Source organism: Bos javanicus, chromosome 25 (assembly GCF_032452875.1).
Source record: "Bos javanicus breed banteng chromosome 25, ARS-OSU_banteng_1.0, whole genome shotgun sequence".
Taxonomy (NCBI): Eukaryota; Metazoa; Chordata; class Mammalia; order Artiodactyla; family Bovidae; genus Bos; species Bos javanicus.
This window is the reverse complement of record NC_083892.1, coordinates 7,754,611-7,775,365: the sequence shown is the minus strand read 5'-3', so window position 1 is coordinate 7,775,365 and position 20,755 is coordinate 7,754,611. Positions and strand designations below refer to the sequence as shown.

Genomic DNA, 20,755 nt, shown 5'->3' with positions numbered 1-20,755 from the left:
CTGGCCCTCAGGATGTCCCCTAAGAAGCTGGTGGGTGAAGTTGCTGAGCTGAGCCCCATGCTTTGGGCAGTCCCCCTCCTCACACAGCTCTGAGTGACGTCCAGCCTGTGCTAGCCAGAGGGCTCCTCCTCTTTCTGAAGCACTCCAAGTCTCCTGCTGCTACTGATGAGGACAGATTAAACCTGTTTTCCTCCCAAGCCTCATGCTGCTGGAGAAGGCCGCTCGGGGTCTTGGGAGCAGGAGAGAGGATGCTCAGGGTGTCGCCTGCGTTGTGCAGTAAGGTGGCCACTGGCCACATGGTGGCAATCGCAGTCCTTCACTGACCAGCCACGCTGCAGGGCTTCGGTTGCCGCCCGTGGCCAATGCCACCACCCGGGACGAGCAGATACAGCATGTGTCTGTTCTGCAGAAAGTGTTCGTGGTCAGAGTTCACCTAAACAGTCTGGTTGGAGCCTTAGCTAGCCGTGTTTCTGGTAGCGTTAGTGTCACGTTGGGTGTTGGAAAGACACAGTGTGTCCTGGAAAAGCTAAATTAAAATGAGTGAATAAATAATTCCTGGGCAAATGCTACAGAGCAGGCTTTCTTTGGTTATTTGTGGTGAAGATCCAGTTTGTTTGTCTTTTTTAAATTTCCAGTCCGCTTGTGGACAGTTTCTTTCTGTGTTTGGTAAGCAATACAGGGTAAACAAATTATTTAAGAAATGAAATTAAAATGCATATACAGAATGCACACCCCACATCATTACTAAAAGTCACATTTCAGCAGTTATCACTTAGAACAAACACATAGGAAGAAAGACTGGCAGAAGTTCTATATGTCCACTGAAAGTGTGTAGAGGCCATTCGTATGCGGAGCTGTGCTGTGCCCCTGTGACTTTGTCATGCCCCTGTGGTAACTAAACAGTTTGGTGTGAAATAGCAGTTCCCCATATTAAAAGCTTACTTGCGCACTTGGAAGGAATGCCACATATACGACTGGTCTTGTTTGTTTTGTTTTGATAATTTTGGCTGTGCTGGGTCTTCATTTGCCTTGCTGTACAGGCTTTTCTCTGGTTGTGGCGCGTGGGGCCGGCTCTCCAGTTGTGGGTTTTCAGGGTTCTCACTGCGCTAGCTTCTCCTGGGGAGCACAGGTCTAGGGCACTTGGCCTTCAGTAGTTGCAGCACGTGGGCTCAGTTGGGACTTGCAGGCTCTAGAGCACAGGCTCAGTAGTTGGGGTGCCCGGGCTTAGTTGCTCCTCCACGTATGGGATCTTCCCAGACCAGGGATAGCACCTGTGTCTCCTGCATTGGCAGGCGGATTCTTTACCATTGAACCACCAGGGAAGCCCACTGACTAGTTTTCAAAGTAACAAGTAATCTTGCTCCTTGGGGGCCATCCTTGCTCCTCGGGGAGCGTGTTGGTTCAGGCCATCTCGATGCCTGTTTTACCAGCCGTAAATGGTGTGCCCGTGAGTCTGGGGCTGTGGAGGTGTGCGTCGGGAGCCGTGTGGGCACATGGCGCACTCTCCAGTTTGACGGTGGGTAACTGGCCCGTGCTCGGATGTGTCAGCAAAGTCAGGTCGCTGACAAGTCTCCTCCCTTGCTTCTCGTTTCGGTGAGGCCTGAAGACGGCACCAGCCTGCAGGCTCCTGCAAAGGCGCCCTTGGTCCTCCCCACCCCACTTTTTGCTGGGTCTCTCTGAGCACCAGGCCTGCTCCTGAGTCCGCCGCACCCTGAGCCTGCTGCAGGGCTTCTGTCCTCAGATAGAGGACCCTCCCGACTGGCGGTGCCATGCTGGCCGCCCCCTGCACTTGAGTGAGGGCTCCTGGTGAACATGTGCAGGGAGGGCTGGCCTAAAGGGGTGGGTCAGTAGAAGCATGAGGGTGTTGTGCTCAGGCGGGAGGTGGCGAACAGCACCGTGGCTTGGGACCTAGCGGGAGAGGATCTGTGGCCCCAGAATCGTGGCCCACAGAGTCTGTCCTGATCCCCTGGAAGCTGTGACCACTACTGCCTGACAGGGTGCTTCGCAGGTGTGGTTAAGTTCAGGATCCCTGCATGGGGAGATGTTGTTCAGTCACAGAGTTGTGTCTCACTCTTTGTGAACCCATGGACTGCAGCACGCCAGGCCTGCCTGTCCATCACCATCTCCCCGAGTTTGCGCAGACTCATGTCCATTGAGTTCATGAGGCCATCCGACCATTTCATCCTCTGTCGCCCCCTTCTCCTCCTGCCGTGTTTCTTTCCTGGCATCAGGGTTTTTTCCGGTGAGTCTATTCTTCGCATCAGATGGCCAAAGTATTGGAGCTTCAGCTTCAGCCCTTCCAGTGAATATTCAGGTTGATTTCCTTTGGCGTTGACTGGGTGGGGAGGTGATCCAGTGTTAGCCAGGTGGCCCCAGGGTGATCACAGGGCCCTCCTTCCCCTGAGAAAGAGGCTCGATGTGACGTGATATGAGAGGCCGCTGCTGTCTTGAGGATGGGTAAGGAACCCAGGAGAAGCAGGAGGAGACCAGGAAGCAGGTCCCGCCTCCAGAAGGAACCTTGCCTTGCGGATACATTGATTGGAGCCCAGGGAGGCCCATTGTGGACTTCTGACCTCCAAAGCTGAAAGGATAAGTGTGTGCTGTTTAAGCCAGTGAGACTGTGGCGATGTGTTGAGCTGCCGGGAAACAGGTCAGGGTCCAGGGAGCGGATGAGATGCGGCAGGCAGGTGTCCTGGAAGCTGCACAGGGGCTGGGAGAGCATGGCCGCCCCTCCCGGGGCCAGGCCACTGGACGTGGGGGCTGTGCCCGCGTCCGCTTATTGGCTCCTTCCCACAGCTCTGACATAGAGGCAGCAGCATCCCCATTTCACCCCTGAGCAAAACAGAGGTGCTGAGCACACTCCACAGCCTACCAGGGCTTGGTGGCAGTGGCAGGCTTTGAATCAAGCCAGCCGGTGGCACAGAAATTTGCATCTCGTCACATTCAGCAGACACTTGGTCATGACGTCGTGGTCATCCCCCTGCTGCCCTCTCCAACGGTTCCTGTCTCCCCGCCCAAAGTTGCAGGCTGCAGGTGGGCTCCTTAGGTCGGAAGGTTTTTGTGTGGTTCACCACATGCTTTGAATGTAGAAGGCAGCTCACTGCAGAGTCAGCTGGGGCCGCCTTCTGCTTGAGCACGTGGAGTGTGGTGGGTGGCAGAGGGAGACTCGAGATGTTTCTGAAGGTAGATACCTGCCTTCCTCACTGAATCAGGTCCTCAGTAACGTGAGCCTGAGCCAAAGTGAATCACCCTAAACAAACCATTCAGGGCTCTGGGCGTTTGGAGAGATTTAAACTTGAGAAGGCGGGGAACCTTGTCTGCCAGGGCTCAGGGCACAGACCGCAGCTCTGTGGAGCCACAGGTTGGAGCCCCCGAAGCCGCTCATCCACCCCAGTCCTCCGGTCAGCTCACCCACACAGCCCTGCCTCCGCTCGTGAGCAGATGAGGCTCCTCCAGCCACGCAGATGGCACCATCCCGGCTGTCCCCCCACTCTGTCTCCAAGCTGTAGCCACTTGAATTCGTCTCCTCAGTGCCGCCTGAACCATCTGTTTCTTAAGGCAGCAGCTTTCACCAGGTGGAAAGAAGACAGGGTCGGAGGGGCCAGAGCCAGGTTCCTCAGCAGGCAGGGGCTGAGAGGCCAGCCAGACCCCTCACTCCTGACATCCAGCTAGCAGCGTGGGGGCGTATCCTGCAGGTCCTCCTGCTGGGCCTCTTTTCCTGACAGTTTTAAAGGTTTTAAACACAAGATGGATACACACATACTGCTAGTACGTTCACTGCTGGGTTGGCCAAATTGCGACCTTGAAGCACGTGGTTTGGGGGTGTCTGGAGAAGGTGGAGATAAGCGAGGTAACTCAGGGGCATCCTCGTTAAGACCCAGAACGCAAATGATCCGTAGAGGTGACTTGTTCCACCTCAAGGCATGTGGCGGGCAGCGATCCAGACACTGCCCCTCGGGGTCCGGACTGGTGGTGGCCGTGGGCTCCTGCCAGACGCCCAGGTCATGGGCGTGGTGATGTTATAGGCAGGGTCCCCAGGAGCTGTTAACAGTCCTCAGAATTCTCCTCTAGGTGGTCACTGCTTACCCCGAGGGCTCGGGGAAGGAGTGAGAATCACAGATCCGAGAGTTTTCTGTGATAGCCAGTATTTTCTTGGGAATCAGGTTATTATCTAAAATCTTAATTTCTCTTTTGATGAAGTTCAGTCCTATACTTTTTAAGGGCTGCTGTTCTTAAAATATTGCTTTCATTGTGGCTGTGTTATTGGAGGGCTCGTGGTCATGTGATTTTGCTTTAGAGCAGACTGATGATTACACCCCTCACTCCAGAGGCCAAGAGACCCAAGTCTCTGGGAGGGTGAAGTGATTGAAGACTCAGCTCTCCAGTCTCACCAGATCTGTTCAGGGGCACGTAGCACCCGTGGCCCGCTGCTTCACAGCGGTGGATGGTCTCCATCGTCACAGACAGTTCTAGTGGCCAGTTGCTGCTCCAGATCCAGCCTGTGAACTGGTTTTGGGAGACTGCCTTGGCGCGGATTGCTCAGAGTAACAGAAAACCAAGCATTTTCTTCTGTAGAAAACCCAGGCAGAGGGATCTGCAGACTGACTCCCCTGAGCGCCTGTTCGCCCTTCCCCTCAGATCTCTACTTCAGGCGCTGGCCCGGGTGCTTGACACAGAGGAAGAGGGGATCAGGTGTCAGCCGGAGGGGAGTCCGCGGGATCTAGATGGCCCCGGAAACACACAGTTAATGGGGAGAGAGAGGGATGGCCGCCACAGAGGTGAGGAGCCCGGGCTCTGAGCGGGGAGGGGCTAGGGTGTGAGCTCTGGCGACTCGAGGCAAGAGTGGCAGCGGTCTGGCTTTGGGTGGATGGAGGCAGAGCCCTCTTTGCTTCTTGCCCGGGCGCGTGGATCGAGCTGTGTTTCTATGCTCTCCCCCGTTCGTCTCTGAGGCCAGCGGCATTCTGTTCTCTCCACCGTGAGCCGCCGTTACTACCAGATAACTGAACGCACTGCGTTTTTATGTTTTAGTTTCAGTAGGCCAGGAAGGGCCACCGTGCTCAGTGCCACTTAACCTTCATTTTACCTGCTTTGGGAACTATTGTAAAGGTTAGATTTGCATCTGCCTGTCTGCAAGTCTCTGAAAAAATGTCAGTCGTCACCACAAATTTTAAAATAATGAGTTATATTGATGATTCCCACCTGTCACAATTTAAACCACCCATTTAAAGCATCCAATTTATTGTGACAGTCAGCACAAATTTTGAACATTTCTGTTACCCGCTAAAGAAGTCCTGTATTCAGCCCCAGGCAGCCCCCGGTCTGCCCTCTCCCTGCCTGTTGTGGACGTTGTGTAGCCGCCTCACACTTCGTGTGGTCTCTGGCGTCTGGCTCCTTTCTGTAGCACGAGAGGGAAGGATCAGCGTGCTGTCTGCTGTCCCTTTTTATTGCTCAATAGTATTCCGTCCTGTGGAGCCTCGCTGTGATTTGTGTGGGATCAGAAGATGTGCAGGCTCTCATGATTCTGTCATCTGTAAGAGGTTTTATTCAGTGTTTTTAAAAGGGACTTGGAACTTTGTTGAGGATGTGATTCACCGCCGAATCTAATCAGCCGGGTGGTGCGGGATGGGGGTGTATCAGTGTCAGTGGAGGGCTGTCAGCAGCAGTAGAGCTGCATGGTGGCACTTACTAGGTTTCTCCCGCGCACAGCTCTGTGAGCTGCTGACAGTTCACTGGCGCTGACACGGGAGGCCACCTGGCCCGTGGGCTGCGAAGGAAGATGGTGGCAGGTGGGTGAGCGAGGCTGGCGCACACCCCTGTGGGCTTCTCCCCGCCTGCTGGTGCTGTCCTCACAAAGCGAAGGGGCCAGGAGGCAGACCAGCACCGGGCGTCGGGCAACACAGGGCTCCCTTGCTGCACCCTCCTCACTGCTGGAGCTCCGCAGGGAGGGGCCTGGGGTGCAGGGTCGCTCGGGTGGCAGACATCCACCAGGCGGCCTGGTCTCGGGGCTGTCACTGCTGAGAACCCCGGAGAGCTGCTGGGTAGGTGGGTTATATCATCATTTGCCAGGTTAGAAATTAAAAATTAGTTATTCATTTAGAATAAATCAGTATGTGGTAGCACATTTAATACAGTGGGTTTTTTTGGCCATGCAGCACAGCCGTGGGATATCAGTTCCCCGACTAGAGCCTCTGGCAGTGAGAGCACAGCGTCCTAGCCACCGGCTTGCCAGGGGACACCCACACGTGCAGGAGATGCTTTCCAAAACGAAGTTTAATGAGGAATGGCATTGTTCATACATTTTGCAGATTCATTGTCAGGCTTGATAGGAGTCAGCTGGATTTTCATATCTGCTTTTGCTGACAGCTGCAATGTAAATTTTACTGGAGATATAAAGAAACCCAGTCTTTAAAAGGTATATACTTACAGAGGTACAGCCTCGTCAGGTAATTGTGGCAGTTCGTTCATACTGCACCACAGTTTGGTAGCAGCTTAGGTTCATTGCAACATGCACTTTGAAAACTCTGAGTTAACTTTTCATGCTCTATTACATTAAAACTCATTGGTTTGTCTTGAACTTTGAATGCTGCATTTCTAATACCATTCATTGGTCATTTGAAAATTCTGATTCACAGTTTACAGACCTTTTAAATGTTGGTGTATTTCACTGTACAGTTACATTAAAAAGTCCTTAAAACATCACATTTTCATTCAGTGCATCACTGTTACCTAATTGGGAGCAGGGTTGTAGTTAAATCTCCAGAAAGCTCATGGCACAGAGAGTGGTGACTTTCTATCTATATGTTAGAGTCACCACTACTTGGCAGGTGAATATGAAAGTCACTCAGTCATGTCCAACTCTTCGAGACCCCATGGACTACACAGTCCATGTAATTCTCCAGGCCAGAACACCGGAGTTGGTAGCTGTTCCCTCCTCCAGGGGATCTTCCTGACCCAGGGATCGAACCCACGTCTCCCACATTGCAGGCAGAGTCTTTACCAGCTCAGCCACCAGGGAAACCCAAGAATCCTGGAGTGGGTAGCCTATCCCTTCTCCAGGGGATCTTCCCGACCCAGGAATTGAACCGGGGTTTCCTGCATTGCAGTTGGTTTCTTTCCCAGATGAGCTACGGGGAAGCCCGCCCAGTGAAGATGGTTGGATGATAATTAGCGACTGGCAGCCGAGTTGTCCACAGCAGCTAATTCCAGGTTCAGGCAGTGTTGGGTGGTCCCCCGCAATGGGAAATTGTCCTGTGGTCCCACACACACACTTAAAAATATGTAGAATGTATTTTTATGGATACATAAAAATGTATAGGTTCCATTAAGATGAACAGATATTCTGTGAGAATTCAAGGAGAGGACAATTAAGTAGAAATAATTTGTAATTTTGATTATTTTGCTTCCTGCTCCTTCCTCATGGCCAGCATTCTACTTCCTATTCTCTTTGGGTCTTTCCCCTCACTTTCTCCGTTTTCCAGTGGCTTGTGTGGAACACTTGGAGGAACTCTGAATTTAAACATAGCTTTTGAAACAGCACACCTTATTTATGTACCCGAGTTCACTGGAGCAGAGTGTGTATCTGACCTCCCGTTTTCCTGGCTTCTTGACGTACCCGACTCCCTCTCCCCGCCGAGAAAAGGAGCTGTGCTGCAGTCATTTGTGTGCACGACCGCCCGCGGGTCCTGGGGTGGAAAGACTCAGACCTGCGTCTTTTGTGCTCTGTTTTCTTTTCCCATGTGGATCAAGTTCTGAACTCATAACCCAAGGCGGTGTTTATTTAGAGAGTTGGTAAGTCACTTTCTTCTCCTTGCCCTACAGGTGTTTTTCCCTTGGTTTTACATATAGTGAGCTTGGCGGCTGGGTGTTGCAGCTCGGGGGCAGGTCTGTGTGTGCCCCCTGGCCCGGCGGGGCCCGGAGCAGCCCCTCACGCCTAGCTGCCCGTGTGTCTCTGTGCAGTCTTGTCATCTTGCAGAATCGTACAGCTTGTAACCTGATCAGTAGTTCGTTGCTTTTTATTGCTGGGCTCTATTCCACAGAGGGACATCTGGGTTGTCTCCAGTTTTTGGCAGTTACAAATGAAGCCACTATAAATACCCGTGTTCAGGCTTTTGTGTGAACATGAGTCTTCCTTTCTCTAGAGGAAGGTGTCGAGTTGTTGGGTGAGGCGTGCTCCGTGGGGAACTGCCCACCTGCTTGCTGTCCGTGTGCCTGGGTCCTCTGCACCGCCGCCTCGGCCTCGCCAGTGGTTTCATCTCAGTCATCTTATAGGTGGCAGTCGTTTTAATTCACAGATATCTGATAGCTCAGGCATACATCTTTTTGCTTATTTGCCATCCTTGTACCCTGTTTCACGTGTCTGCTTAAGTATTGGGCTTTTTAAAATTCTTATTACTGTCAAGTTTGGGGAGCTCTTTACGTATTCAGTGTAAGTCCTTTGTCAGGTGGTCTGCAAATACTTTCTCCCAACCTGTAGCTTGTCTGTTTTTTCCCTTAATGGTGTCTTTACAGAAAAGTCCATTTTATCAAAATTGTCTTATTGATCTTGCCTTTTGGTGTTATGTCTAACAATTCTTTGCTGGGTATCACATGATTACTTTTTAAAGTTTAAATGTTTGTTCACCTAAGGTCCATTATGAGTTAGTATTTGAAGGTGTGAGGTTGCAGTTTATTTATTTTTGCCTATGAACGTCCAACTGTTTCTTTACTGTGTGTTGAAAAGACTGTCTTTTTTCCTCTGAATTACTTGCACCTTTGTCAAGAATCAGGCAGTAATGTTGAAGTGGGCGTTTTTGTGGACTCTCCTGTTGTGTTCTGAGTCTACCCCTTTGCTAACACAGCTCCGTCTCAGCTACTGGAGCAACTCAACTTATCCTTTCAGAATTGTTTCCCTTACTGTGCTGGAATTTGACTGGAATCGTGTATCAACATACCAATTGATTTGGGGAGAACTGAGGTCTTCACCCCGCCTTCCAGCCCCTGAACGTGGTCCGTCTTCTGCTCTGGTGACTTTACGTGGGAAACTAGTCTTCCTTCCACTTTCTTTTGGCACTAGTTTTTTTAGAAGGTCTTGGATGTGAGTGTTCCTTGATAGTCTGGGTGGGCCCCCCAAAAAGTAGGGTCAGGCCTGAGTGGTAGTCCAATGGCATCAATGTGGGGAGAAAAAAAACATCAACCAGAAACAGCTTGGTCCTCCGTCCCAGACTGTTCTGTTTGTGGCTTTATACCAATAAAGGAACTCCCCTGACATGGGCTGTGCTTGACTGGCTTGTTAAAGTTTTAATTAGCACAGTCAGAGTATGTATTTTAAAATCTCTCCTCTGCTTCTGACCCCATTCTTCAGTCCCCGGATTTCCTTGTCTCTGTGAGTAGAAAATGCAGGCGTTTAAGGGCGGGTGTTGCTGTCTGCCCAGGTGTGCAAGGCCGACCCCCATGGTCACAGATAAGGGAGGCAGTCCCTCTGTGTGGGTCTGCTGGAGGAGCCCCTCCGCCTCTGCCCAGAAGGGCAGCTCCGCGCCCCTTCCTGCCTGCTGCAGCCTGGCTGGTGTGCTCAGGCTGCAGGCTGTGTTCTGCTCGTGCCTTTTCTCTGTACTGTGGGGTTACAGAGAGTCCTGGACAAGACTGAGCAACCCAACTGAACTGTAAAGGCATGTGTACTTGCTGAGGCGACAGGAGGGCAAGCAAGGCTCCGTCCAAGGGGTGAACACTGTGTACTTAATGCACGAGGGGTGTTGCTCTGCCCACACGCACTGCTTTCTCCCCTAAGGACTTCCTGCCCAGAGTCCTCTCTGGGTGGACATTCTCCCTTAATAGTCTTGCTTTCTTTAAAACTACACGAATGTGGGGTGAGTTCATACACACAAATAAATTTTATAGATAAATGGGTTTTTCAAACACCACAATGGATTTTTTTTTTTTTTTTTAATTTTTGGCTGTACTGGGTCTTTGTCGCTGCGCAGGCTTTTCTTTAGCTGTAGTCACGGGCTTCTCACTGTGGCAGCCTCTCTCGTTGCAGAGCTCCCAGGCTCATGGGCTCAGTAGTTGAGGCGCACGGGCTTAGTTGCTCCCCAGCACGTGGGGTTTTCCCCGACCAGAGATGGAACCCGTGTCTCCTGCATTGGCAGGTAGATTCTTTACCACTGCACCTCCAGGGAAGCCCCAGAATGTTTATTTCTAGAGAAATAGTGCAGGAAGTAGAGCATTTACACCTGCCTCAGGTGTTTAGCTTCAGTTGGGAAAGAATCCGCCTGCAGTGCAAGAGACCTCAGATCAAGTCCTGGGTTGGGAAGATCTGCTGGAGAAGGGATAGGCTACCCACTCCAGGATTCTTAGGCTTCCCCTGTGGCTCAGCTGGTAAAGAATCCGCCTGCAATGCGGGAGACCTGGGTTGGATCCCTCAGTCAGAAGATCCCCTGGAGAAGGGAACGGCTACCCACTCCCGTGTTCTGGCCTGGAGAATTCCATGGACTGTATAGTCCGTGGGGTCGCAGAGGGATGGACGCGACCTTCACTTTTACTTTCAGGCGTTCAGTGCACACAGCAGTTGCAGGCAGAGCCCTCGGGACGGCTGTGCTCTCTGAAACTGGTTTGTCCCCATGCAGAATGGCCTGTTTCTATTCAGTTCTTGTGCCCTCCTCCCCCAAACAGTGCAGGTTTATTGAGATATTCCATATACCCTGCAATTCATCAGTTTTTAATAAACGTATTCACCCATCACTGCAGTCGGTTTATGTTGCCTAAGAGGAACCCTGTGCCCCTCAGCCATCGCCCTTCCGGTCTCCCTCCCAGCTCTGGGCAGCCACTGTTCTGCCTTCTAACTCTGGAAATCACTCTTCTGGACACCTGATATAAACGAATGGAGCCACACCACATATGGCCCTTAGAATTAATGAACACTTGTGTTTTATAAGGTTTTCTCTGTGAAGTATGCTGAAGTGTAAGAAACATGCTTGTGTACAATTTGGGGCATGTATGCTAGTTTTCTGAGAATAGGTGTCTAGAAATGACATTCTGAGTTATGACTTTGGCTTTCATAAATATCACCTTTGGGGAGAATGATTTGACTGTAAGTTTAGACTCTAGCCACTTGGCACCCATTTTATGATATGAGACCCTCCGCATCTGTGGGCATCTCCAGTATTTTTCACTGTTGATGTGGTAGTTGGAAAGGGGTGTCCTGTTAATTAGGGGGGTTGGGCGTACTTGTTACTTGTATTTCTTCGGGACCTCTCCTTGGCTGCAGTTGGCTTGTGTTGTCTTGGCTTCAGCATCTCGTGAACCCTCTGGCTTCTGTGGTCTGCTCGTAGTCTTCCTCCGTCCTGGAGCGTCCACATCGTGCCCCCTCCGCTGGGCTTGTTGGCGCTTGTTTTCCTTTCCGGCAACCGGACAGCCCTACGCAGTAGAGCAGATGAGACCGGACATGTAAGAAAGCAGCTGGGACGTAATTATAGGTTCCTCAGTTGGGCTGGGTGCACGCCCCTCTCTGAGCCTGGCCAGTGTCCACACCAGTCTGCAGTCGTGGTTTGTGGGGCAGACATGATGGCGGGTTAGCACGGTCCTCCAGAGAACAGACAATTTTTGCATAATGAAGCCAAACGGAGAGCCCCAAACAAATAATCTTATTTAAGGAACACAAGTTTATCCGTGGCCTTCCTTGGGGCTTTATTTTCCTATCACTGATGTAAATCTGAATTATTTAAGAGTGTGGAGCCCGCTGTTGGACTTCAGCACACTGCTTCTGCTTGGAACTTTCAGGCTCTCCGCAAGGCAGGAGCTGAGAAGCCCTGGTTTAGCAGGGAGTGGGCTTTCAGCTCCCTTCACGGAGCCAGAGGGCATAAAAATTAAACCCAGAGCACGTGTTAACACAACTTAGTGTTGATCAAGTCACGGTCTCACTGTTAACATGGCCAAAGGAAGTCCAGAATCGCTGGAGGCTGCCCTGCCCGGGGACCAGGGCACGAGAGCACAGAAGCACGTGCTCTCTCGCACACACACGAGAGCACAGAAGCTCTTGCACACGCACACACACACGAGAGCACAGAAGCTCTCATGCACGCATGCACACACACGAGAGCACAGAAGCACGCTCTCTCTCACAAACACCCACACGAGAGCACAGAAGCACGCGCTCACATACACACGCGTGCGCGCGCACACACGAGAGCACAGAAGCTCTCTCTCTCACACACACACACACTAGAGCACAGAAGTTCTCTCTCACACACACACACACACACACACACTCTCTCTCTCTCATGAGAGCACAGAAGCGCTCTCTCTATCACACACACACACACATGCACACTCCCCACTTCCTCCCAGGATCAGCTACGGACGGATGCCTGGGCCCGCGGTGGTTGGACAGGCTCAGTCAGATGGCTGCCTGGGGCTGGCAGCCAGGTCCAGACCCGGGACCTCTCAGTCCTGACCCCCCTATTCCGAGTGTCACGTGCTTCCGGGCCACAGGTGGTTCCTCTTGGGACGGGTGCTTGTGTGCACTCGGGCGTTTTCAAGGCCCTGCCCGCCCTCTGCCCAAGCCTCACCGCCCACTTCCTCCCATCCCCTCCCGCGGCCTGGCTCCTGTTCACTGTGGAGCCTGGCAGGTGCTTCTCGGGACCTCTGCCCGGCCGGCCCCGTCTCTGGTCCCGGCCTGTGTGTCTGTCTGCCCTTCTGTCACCTTAGCCCTTGTGTCCAGGATCTGCTTATCAGTTCTCCCCACCGCCCGGCCCAGCCTGCTTTTGACACATCTCGACGCTTGCTGGGAGAGGGACTAACCTCTGTGAGAGGAGGGCAGCCTGCTTTGCCTCCCAGGTGGGTCGTGTGTGCAGACCAGTGTCAGGAAGGGAGTCCACCCACTGAGGGGATGGAGAGCCTGCTGGTGTGATAGTGGATTCGAAATGACTTTTTTGAAGTGTAGTCAAAGTTTTCCATTTCTAGGAGGTTTCACAGAGGGAGGGAGGGCGTTTCCTCACAGCCCACGGGCACTGTGGTCCTTGTCCGACTGGGCCGGGATGGGGCGAGCTTGTTGGCAGAGCCTGAGGGCTCTGCTGCCTGGTCGGCACTGGCTCCTTCCCGCCCAGCGGTTGCCGGGGTCGTGAGAGCAGACAGCTCAGACTGGCCATCCCGCCCCATGTCTGTGTCCTTGGTGACCTCCATGTTCTGCCCAAGGATGCGTCCTCTGCCTCTTCCCCGTCTGTGCGAGGCCTGGCTCGCCCCGAGACTCCCCCAGGGGGACCGGAGTTGACACCGAGCAGAGTTCTCCCACAGAATTGTAGGTTTTGTAGGAGTGTCCGGAATTGTTTCCCAACACCCAGGAGGTTCTGGCTTCTTGGGGAGTGTGACAGCTGACACCTGTGGGTCTCTGCTTTTGTGGAAGCCTTATCAGACCCCCTCCTCCCCATCCTCTGCTGGCAGCGGGGCCCCAGGTGTTGCCTGCCCCCCACCCCCACTCCCCACCACGCCTTCCTCTAACCAGCCTAGCCTCTCAGCCGGGCTCAGCAGGAGTGGTTCATCTTCTGTCTCTCACCATTGAGTTATTAGTTGCTTCTTTGAGCTCAGAGCCAGGGGTTTTGTGGATCAGAAGCTTTGGAAATCTAGTGTGTCTGAATTCTTGAGAGAAAGTGATGGAGCTGGAACAGGATGTGTATGCACACCTCTGTTGGGACCTGTGCAAAACTCTACTTCTGCACCACTTTGCCTTTTGAAGGTGATCATCTCAGTTGATGGTTGCTTGATTATGTGTCTGGGCCTGATAACTGTGGGCAGCTTTAAAAAGAGAATGCTGAGCGAGAGCTCCTGGAGGTTCTATGCAGTCACTCTGATGTGGCTGAGAGAACCCTGCCCTCCCCTCCCCCCACCCCAGCAGATTCTGCTGCAGAGCCATGCAGACATGGCGGGGAACTGCGCACTTGGACCAGAAGGTGACTCCCAAGCCCAGAGGGGGCCTCATGACTCCGAGAGGAGAGGAGGGGGACCAAGCAGAAGCCTGGGGGCTCTGACCTGGAAGTCAGGGTGGACTGGTGGGGTGGGGCTTAAGCTGGGCTGGTAAGGCTCTGCTTGACCCATTCAAGGAGCCGTTCATGTCAAGGTCACCGTGGTGTCTGTGGCCCTCCACTTACCCTGTCTGCCCTTTTTAAACCGAGTCATGGGTTTTGCTCACGGGGTTGTATCACTAGTTGGGATTTTGAGGAGAAGTTTGCAGGGATGGGGGCGTTCCTGAGCGGAGAGCGACTCTGAGGCATGGCTGGACCCTTGTGGCGCAACTAGCTCCTGGGGGCAGCACATGGACTTGGTTGGAAGGCCGTGAGGTGTTATTGGGATTGTTTGGTCCCCTCTCCCCAACCTTTTTGGGAGAAGTTTGTGAAGTGATGGAAGATGTCAAGGCCATCAAAGTGGAATTTTCTGTTTTTCTCCTCCTGGAGTGAGATTCAGGCCCTAAATCGGGACCACCTCATTTCCATAGCAATTGGCCGGCTCTGGGTTGTGACATCACAGAGGTCTGAGAAGAGTAAAGCTGGATATAGATAGGCACAGGGAGCCCCAGTAAAAAAGGAGGAGATACAGGCTTTGTAACTAAACAGGGGACCCTTTTGTGTTTCTAAAGTCACTCTTTTAAAAAGGTATTTTGTGCCATATGGGTATATTAAAATTTGCCACTGATACTATCACAGTGCTGTTGTCAAAAGGCCTACTAATCATGAGTAATGGAAATGATCTGTTGTATTTCTGGGCATCATGTGTATATTTCAGAATGATAATCACCCCCTTCCCCTCCCTGACACTTAAGTGTACCGGAGACTTGGTCTGTATATTTGAGGCATTCTCTTTTGTCAGTGGTGTTTCTAATCGTTGTGTCGTCACTCATATTTGGCCGAATGAGAGTTAACATATCTGGGAAAATTCCAGCTGAGCAAGATAAGAAATTCAGAACAGGATCAGTTTATATGGTGATAAATAAACATAAATGCCAATCTTGCACTTCTTCCTTGATGATATAGATAGCCTTATCATTTAGGATATTTCTGGAAGCCTAGTTCAGATTGTGATATCAGGCACTTCCATCATTTAATTCTGGTCCAGGGATTTACTGTGTCTTAATTAAATTTTTAATCCTTTTGTTGAACTAACTCGTTTATGAGGAGCTTATTTTAACTGGATACAGTCCCTTAGGAGCTAGACTTGAGTTGCCGACCTTTTCTCCAAGGGTCCCGTGCCAGTTGGTTGGGAGGGCCTGTTGCTGACAGTTTCCCCATGTACGTCATGGGCCAGCCAGGTGCCTTTTCTGCAGTTTGACAGCCACCGGCCTGGAGCACTGTCACCATGCCTGTGAAGTGTGGAAAATTGGTCAGCCCAGCAGGAATGTGTACTTTGTACAAGATGGGACGGTACTCAGGAGAACCTCATTCTAACTGTGGAACCCTACCTGCCTTGCCTTTAGGAGCCAACTTCAGAGAAACTTGTCGTTTTTGCACGTGTGCACTATAAACCATGCTTTAAAGCTCTTCTAAAGACCTGAGGAACTAAAGTCAAAGTACCAGGCACATGTCGAGCAAATGGCTTCAAGATTCCTAGTGCATTCATGTGACGGGGGTGTGTGTGTCTGTGGGGGAGTCACTCTACTGCTTCAGAACCTCGTGCTAGTTTGTGTTCTAGTCTGTGTTTGTTTATTGGTGTAAAGGGCAATAAGAATTTATATAGTCTTATTCCAACAAAACTTTTATCTCTTTTATAGCTATGATGATAGATATGGCATCTTCATTTTTAAAAATGTAATAGTATTAACTCAGAACCTCATATAGGTACACTGAGAACCTTTAGTTCCCCGATCAGGGATTGAACGTGGGCCCTGGGCAGCAAAGGTGTGAGTGCTAACCACTGGGCTGCCAGGGAATTCCCCAAGAACCTTAAAAAAAAAAACCTGCTGTATAATACTCCATTGGTGGAATGTGCTGTTTATTTCATAGGCCTTTGTAGGATTTTTCCTCAAAATATTTTTTGATGGTTTGAGGTAATTTAGGAGGGTAAATGTAGAAATTTCAGTCAAAGTACATTTTTAGCATATATGGCTCAAGCTAGATAAGCAACGGGAAAAGGAATTTCTACTTTCCTTCTTACTTTCCAGTTTTTTTGTCAGGGTGTCATGATTGGGGGGCCAGTTTAAAAATTGTGTTTTCATAAACAGCTTTTATTGATACCCTGACAAAATTAATTAAATGTATATACTGATATTTAGTGGCTCAGCTGGTAAAGAATCTGCCTGCAATGTGGGAGACCTGGGTTTGACCCTTGGGTTGGGAAGATCCCTTGGGGAAGGGAAAGGCTACCCAATCCAGTATTCTGGCTTGGAGAACTCCATGGACTATACATGCATCGCAAAGAGTCGGATATGACTGACTTTCACTTTGGGCTTCCCTGGTGGCTCTGCCTGTAATGTGAGAGACCTAGGTTCAATCTCTGGTTCGGGAAGATCCCCTGGAGATCCTTCTTGGCAACCCACTCCAGTGTTCTTGCCTGGAAAATTACATGGATGAAGGAACCTGGTGGGCTCCAGTCCATTGGGTCACAAAGAGTCAGACACATCTGAGCAACTTCACTGGTTTATTGATATTTAATAAAACAAAAACATCAAGACTGGCAGTGGTCTAAATTTGGGTGGTAATACCTGTTTCTTGGCTTCCAAGGAACTCTAAGGTGTGTTTTGAGATACTCAAGGAAAAAAAGGACGGTTTATATTCAGGAATTATTTGAGAAATGTAACCTGAAGTTGAGGTCTGGAACTTGCCTAGAGGAGAAAGGGAAGGGTGCTGTCCATGGTGCTGAATCAGACCCACTGCTTGTTGGAGTGGTGGGAAGGCTCTGAAATACTGAAGTCCAAATACACAGCTATGTAGCTACTTTAAAAAAACCACATCTCCTGTTTGTAGCTGGTATTCTTAATTTCTGTTGGAGTGTTTGAATTGCCAGGGAAAGCTGACCATACAAGGAAACACACAACATCATTAGTTGCAGTAAACTGTTCTATATGCCAGAAGGACAGGATTAAATTAAAAGTATGGCCATTTTGACCAATCAAGTCAAAGTAGTCAGAGTCACTCAGTCGTGTCCAACTCCATGGACTGCAGCCTGCAAGATTCCTCTGTCCATCAGATTTTCCAGGCAAGAATACTGGAGTGGGTTGCCATTTCCTTCTCCAGTGCATGAAAGTGAAAAGTGAAAGTGGCCCTCAACCCAGTGCATTTCAACTAAGGTTTCATCTACCACCTCCTTAACGTTTATCAGACACTTGAATAAGTAACGTCCAGCCACTCCTTGGAGATGGTTCCCTTTTTCAGACACTGGGCTGCTGAAGGGCTCAGGAGCCTCGTGGTCCTGGGCTCTATTACTAGAGCCTTTACAACCTTCCAGAACCTCCGTGTCCCCCTTTTCCTCACTCCTTTCATCCTCCGTGGGTTCTTAGAGGCTATTTAAATCCTAATTCCTGCCAGAAGTTAAAAAAAATTTTTTTTCTTTTAAACCATGGCCCTGTGTCTCAAAGAAGATTGTACTTAATGAATGAAGAGGGATGGGAGTGTTACAGTTGGAGTTTACACTTCATATTTGCCAGTCATTAGTTAAAAGTTTTAAATCCTCGCTTCTGATTTTATATAAATGTTTTCCAGGCCAGCCTTCAGCAAGCATTCTGCTAGTCTCAAGATCCTTTGTAGGATCTTTGTCCATTCCCATCCTCCCAGGGATCCCCTTTTCAAATTCCCCACACCCCAAAATGCCATTCCTGTTCTCTCGTATGGATACATACTTTATATGATTGAAGTGTCCAGTAACAGTTTAGAATGAGCTTGCTGTTTTAAGGCACATGTATCCATGATGGAAGATTCTAACGTATGCTGTTTTAAACCCCCCACCCCCAAACAATATTTTCTCTAGGATTGAGTTTGAATGAGTAGAAACCTTTTTCAAAATAAATTTCATTGCAAATTCAGCAGAGTATTGTGTGTTCAGAACCCACTTAGCATTTTGAACGGAACAAAAGTTTGTTTCGCAAACATACCAGTAAGTATCTTTTGGGTTAGAGCACAATTATTTGGCGTGGTTGGAGCTTACTAGTGACTGGAAGTCGTCCAGAGTACACATATGTTTCTGTTTACTTGATGCAAGCCAGGAAGGTAAAAATCGTGGAATTTCTTTGTTTCTTTCAAAGCTGGAGATACAGATGACCCACCGAGAATTACCCAAAACCCTGTAATCAACGGGAATGTGGCCATGAGTGACGGGCACAGCAACACGGAGGAGGACATGGAGGACGGTGAGTACCCGGGCTTCGTCTCCTCGTGTCGGGCAAAAAGCGGTCGGAAGCAGACACCTCTTCCGTGAGGACTGTTGAGTCTCTTTAAGAGTAGCTAGTTTTCAGGAAGTTGTATCTGAGCAAAATTTAGGAGCCTGGTTTGGTTTTGAATTTCACGATTGCCCGCAAATGTCAAGGTAAGTTGATTCTCCCCAGCCTAGGCGAGAAGGTGGAAATACAGAATTCTGTAATTGACGGGTATTTGCTCAGGCCTGCAGTTAATTTTCCAGCCACTCCTAGTACTCAGAACAAGTACCTTACTGTCCTTTCCTTTCCGTCTGCAGCACGCTACTCTAGACACTGGAACGTGGCTTCCCATTGCACTCCTACTGTAGCAAGTGTATCAGTTGTAGCTGATGACCCCTCCCCCCTCCGGTTAGGTTCGAAAACCAGAATTGAGCTTTGGGCTTCATCCCCCAGACTGACTTTTGGTCTTTTATCTTCTCTGCGCAAAGTATACACATTTGTACATGCATGGGCATTTTGGGCCTAGGGAAGCACTTTCTCTCGAGGCTATTTCTTCGTTATGCCTTATCAGACGGGTGTGACCTGTGCGTTTGCCAGGTCAACCCCACGAGAAGGTAGCAGCCAATAGTCACTTTATGCGGCCCCCCGGAGTCTTGCAGTGTAATATGAAACCGTGTTCTGTCAAAAGCGTGTCCATCAATCCTCATGAGGGTTGTGTCCTTCCCAGGGGTGTAACGGGGCAGTTGAAAGAAACCGTCAGTCACGGGCTGCACCACCAGAAGGACTGCTGTTCAGACCTCCTGCCAAAAGCTCAGCCTCCATGAGAAACTGCAGCCGTAGTTGAGAGTTCTCTCACAGTGCGCTTTACCCCTGGCAGCGGGCTGAGGCCATATCTGAGGAAGGTAAAGAGGCGTGGTCTGACCCGCTGCTTTGTTACCTGTGGAGTGCGCTTTCCACCGCAGACGAGAGGGCGACGGTGTGGGGTGGCCCCCCGGCTGCGGGGGCCCTTTGGTTCCATCGCAGACCCTGGAGAGGCCAGCAGTGGTTCAGAGAGCGCCGTGGGGAAGGCCTGAGGCAGGGGTCGATGGTAGCCTCTCCCAGAGCAGGGAGCCGCCCCAGCCAGCCAGAGCCCTGCCCTCAGCTGGTTCCACAGTGCAGGCTCGTCCTGGCGTCGCCCCAGGTGTCCTTGGGGAGGGAGGGCTCGGGAGGAGGCGCAGGTGTGGATCCAGGCACAGGCTTCCGAGGCCTCCATGGCCTTTTGGTGGGTCCTTCTTGCTCAGAAAGGGCCGTCCTGTACTTTTTAGGTTGCTGTGTTATCCCCTCCTCCCCCCGAGTCGTGACAGCTCCATATGTCTCTCATAGTGGCTAGAAGTCTCCCGGGGGCCCCAGATTGCCTCACCTGAGAACCAGTGTAAGGAGAGCACAGTGTACACAACACCCTTTCCTTTTAGGCCAATTGTACTAAATTGTTAGTAGTCAGTGATGGCGTTACGGAACCTAAAAGCAGAATGCTCCTACTGTGAATTATCAGCTGGAAAAAGCACTTTACAGGACAAAGTAGCAGTGGTCTTCAATACCCTTTGTTCCTGGTCTTCTCAAAGGCCCAGGGGCAGGAGAGTGAAAAGATGGTATCTGTGGGGTGGGGGGCCGCGGTGATAGTTATTTTGAAGCATTTAATGGCAGAAATGTGCGTGTGAAATTGTTCAGAAATCTGCAGAAAGTGAGAGGAGTGCTGGGTTAAGCACGTGTCTTTACTGAGTATTTGTGAGCCGTTAGCCTCCTAACATGTTTCTCTGAAAGCCCTTTTTGTTGTTGATGATTCCCCAAGCCTCTGACACGCTAGCACCCTTTTTTCCCGAGTCTCCTTTGGCGGCATAATGTAGGGAGGGCACACGGTGTGGGGAACCGCAGGGTAGGAGCCTCAGTCCGCACAGAGACGCCTTCGTGGCAGGGAGGCTCTTACACGGCAGTTGAGTGGCTGACAGCAGTGGTGGGAGAAATATCCAGTTGAGGTAGAGGGATTGTAGATACAGGTGGTTGGTGCCCATGGGGGATAGTTGTTTTTGTTTTTGTTTTCATGGGGGGGGTGATTAACTGGGATGTGCAGAGATTGGTATTAGAACGAATAATTGAGGTTTGATACAGCTTCTGCCAGAGTGCCCTTTGGGGGAACCTCAGGCCCACCTTTTGGGGGACCAGGTTTTCTGCCAGGACATGTGAGGGCAACAGGCAGCACAAGCTCGCCGACAGACGCTGGCAAGGGCCAGTCAGTGCCCCGTGGTGCTCAGGCAGGTCAGAGTCTATTTGGATGAGGCACTAATCCGGCAGGGTAGGAGGTAGTCTTTATAATCCCAAGTGTACCACTTTTACCCACAAGGGTTTCACTTTGAAGCCATTGCAGATAGAGAAAGCTGCATAAATAGTCCATGGAGTCCTGGGTACCTTCCACCC

The 20,755-nt window shown here is 50.7% G+C and overlaps 2 protein-coding genes and 1 long non-coding RNA gene across 6 annotated transcripts in view; 1 reads left to right on the top strand and 2 right to left on the bottom strand.

Annotated features, from left to right (window-relative positions):
• The window catches only part of ABAT (4-aminobutyrate aminotransferase), a 239,842-nt gene that overhangs the window by 20,010 nt on the left and 199,077 nt on the right, over positions 1 to 20,755 (bottom strand). The window lies entirely within an intron of this gene.
• Positions 1 to 20,755, top strand: part of USP7 (ubiquitin specific peptidase 7) — a 53,230-nt gene that overhangs the window by 7,138 nt on the left and 25,337 nt on the right. Inside the window, exons 1-2 of one of the 3 annotated variants that reach the window (XM_061401083.1) lie at positions 13,870 to 13,916; positions 18,194 to 18,298. In XM_061401083.1, the coding sequence (XP_061257067.1) occupies positions 13,886 to 13,916; positions 18,194 to 18,298 (136 nt within the window). In that variant the 5' untranslated portion in view covers positions 13,870 to 13,885. Of the gene's footprint in view, positions 1 to 13,869; positions 13,917 to 18,193; positions 18,299 to 19,045; positions 19,207 to 20,755 lie in introns of those variants that run through there. The other 2 variants (XM_061401081.1, XM_061401084.1) reach the window with 2 other exon arrangements.
• On the bottom strand, positions 6,040 to 13,850 carry LOC133238216 (uncharacterized). 2 transcript variants are annotated; one of them, XR_009733470.1, is made up of 3 exons: positions 13,523 to 13,850; positions 11,200 to 11,388; positions 6,040 to 6,380 (listed from the first exon to the last, which is right to left on the bottom strand). It is a non-coding gene; the product is annotated as an uncharacterized LOC133238216 (long non-coding RNA). The 2 variants fall into 2 exon arrangements; XR_009733469.1 differs by lacking the exon at positions 6,040 to 6,380 and having other exon boundaries at positions 11,079 to 11,388.